The sequence below is a fragment of the Alosa pseudoharengus genome, unplaced genomic scaffold (assembly GCF_046254945.1).
Source record: "Alosa pseudoharengus isolate Yale_2024_CS ecotype anadromous, Long Island Sound unplaced genomic scaffold, YU_APseudo_1.1 YU_APseudo_1.1_scf_13, whole genome shotgun sequence".
Taxonomy (NCBI): Eukaryota; Metazoa; Chordata; class Actinopteri; order Clupeiformes; family Clupeidae; genus Alosa; species Alosa pseudoharengus.
Window position 1 is genome coordinate 34,829,877 of NW_027468598.1, and position 2,500 is coordinate 34,832,376.

A 2,500-nucleotide genomic window follows, 5' to 3' on the forward strand; every position below is an offset into this window, starting at 1 on the left:
GGAAAGACTCTATCTACAATCCACGCACAGGAGAGTTCATTGGACGAACCGCCAGCAGTTGGGGTAAGAAGCCGGTTCAAAGAAGTGTATGATACTTAAAGCTTCAAATGTAGCTTAATGTATAATTAGCAGCCTAATGGTTTACTGCTCTAGAAAAAAACAATGGCTTATGAATGCATAACTGTATTATTTGCGACCGTTTTTCATTAATGAACTCGGTGAATTACAGTTGCGTGGCAAATATCTGTTTCAATAACATGCGGCATAATGCACTACGTCTTTTTGCCCATCAATCCGAGAAAATACGCACGGCGTTGTATGCGTGCTTGTGGCAATTGGAGGGGGGAAGCTAGCAAGATTATAGCAACAAGACTACATCGATTCACTATGTATAGTAGGCTACTATGATTGTATTTGTATGGTAGCGTTAACTGTCAAGAAATTGCGATAGCATCACATATAACGCCATGAGTAGCCGTTGTAGTTTGCAATTTATTTATTGGGAGAATACCTGAGTTTGTAGGCTTGCCGATCCAATCACTAAAATCTTACCAGATCGATTTGTGTTATTAGCCATCTAACTGGTGGACCGAACAGACTAACGGTAAACCGATTAGTGAAATAATCCAACACAGTAATAACAGGCCATATTTAGCCTGCTTTGATCTACAGCGTGTAAGCTATCATGGCCAGTCAAAATAAATAGAATGGAACTAAAGAATAAATGTATTTCAGCCACAACGAGTCTGAAATATGAGGGTGCCGTAGGATATATGTTTCCAGCGGTAGTCAGCGAAAAACGGGTAATAATGGAGATTTTTTTAACATAGCTGTAACGTTGTAACAACATGAAGTCGCGTTCCCCCAGTTCCATCTTAATACTCGTTGCTGCACGAGGCTCGAGGGCCCCGTGCCGTGCATTACCACCTCTTTGATCATCAAAGGGCCATATTTATTGATAGTCAATGCAGTTGATTTAATTATACGGGTCGGGCGAGATTTGGTAGAAGATTCGACAAGTTCATTCGTCTTCGCGAGAATCAAGAGATCGAGGTTTAATTCTGTTCAAAGAAACCGTTATTCGCTATCCTCGGCGTGTCGGTAGATTAGGTTGTCGCTCACAAATGCTTGGAGGGTGACACCTCGAGATTAGCCGTAACGTTACAGTGAATGGGGACATAGCCGTGCGGCATTGCCTCCTAACATTGGCATAGGCTACTAACTTAACACACAGTGGACTTTCTCTGTCCATTTTTGTACACTGTCAGTCATCCCCAATGGCTGTGACGTAGCTGCTCTAGATTCATTTGAAATGTATGATGTGCGGTGGTGTGCTACCGCTGCCGCCGCAGCTCTGCTCCTCGGGAGGGGGAAATGCCGTGTTGATTTTCAGTTGTCCCTTAGACTGTATATATAGAACTGGACAGTGTGGCTGCATTCAGCAGTGTTCTATATACAGTCTATGAGTTGTCCTTACTCAGATCGATCCTTGGGAAAGGAAGTCTCCCATCGCCGTTTTTACTGCATCCACCCCCTCTCCACATAGCATTGCCTTCTACCTCAGATTTGCCAGCATCGGTATACGGTTGGTTGTTGTAGCCTAGGATAGACAGCTTTTCTAAAATGGCAGTATCAGGGGGCTATTTCGGCCATTGTCGCAAAAATCACGAATCAAGCCACACAGATGTTGCCTGGTTACGTGAAATGGCTATAAGGATGTGCTCGGGTTTCCTTTCTGCGCGTTCAGCAGATTGAGCCTTGGAAACGCGGTGCGGGCGGTGTAGCAAACTCCTCTCTTCCTGTCTCTGTTCCTCCCCCTCATCCCAAGGTCAAACCGGTCCTCCTCACCGGTGCAAAGAGGCGGAGTAATGACAGTGAGGAGAGGCACCGATCCCGTCGCCGCCATAGAGTCCGTTTGCAGCTTTTCGAAAGTATCTTTACAGGGAGCGAATCCTCCACTGACTGATAATTGAATGATGATGCAGCAAAATACATTTTGCATGTTCCTCAGCAGACAACTCCCTTGGCATCTGACATGACAGGGATATGTGGCAGAAACATGCTTTAACTGCACTGGTTGTTGTACAGAACCTGTGGATGTTGAAGCCAAGCATGGCTGCTGTCAGACAGCAGTTCTGCACTCGAATCTGCTGGCTAGCCCTGTGTTGACGACTAGGCTATACCATATGCTGCATTGGCTATGCGTCATATGCCAGTGCTGATAGCCGTGGCTCCGCGATTGTACTCCTGTTCCCACTGTGTGGTGGCTTTCGACTGGCTCAGCAAAAAACTGCCCATCCAGTCCCACCGAGGGCCTGCTCGTGGTAGACTAATGGAAAAGACAGAGAAGAAAAAAAAGAAAGAAAGAAAAAACAAGTGTCTGTGCTGTCCACATCCCAGGAGCGCTTAGGGACTCCCACAGGCCTGTTAGGTGAGAGTGAGAGACAGAGAGAGGAGGTTGCTGTTGAAGAGATAAAAGGATTGGGCTGGACTTAATTGT

At 45.9% G+C, this 2,500-nt stretch overlaps 1 protein-coding gene across 1 annotated transcript in view; it reads left to right on the plus strand.

Annotated features, from left to right (window-relative positions):
- atp1b3b (ATPase Na+/K+ transporting subunit beta 3b) overlaps positions 1-2,500 on the plus strand; it is a 42,353-nt gene that overhangs the window by 196 nt on the left and 39,657 nt on the right. The window contains exon 1 of the mRNA XM_076282922.1: positions 1-63. This exon is cut by the window's left edge and continues 196 nt beyond it. Coding sequence (XP_076139037.1) covers positions 1-63 — 63 coding nt within the window. The remainder of the gene's footprint in view (positions 64-2,500) is intronic.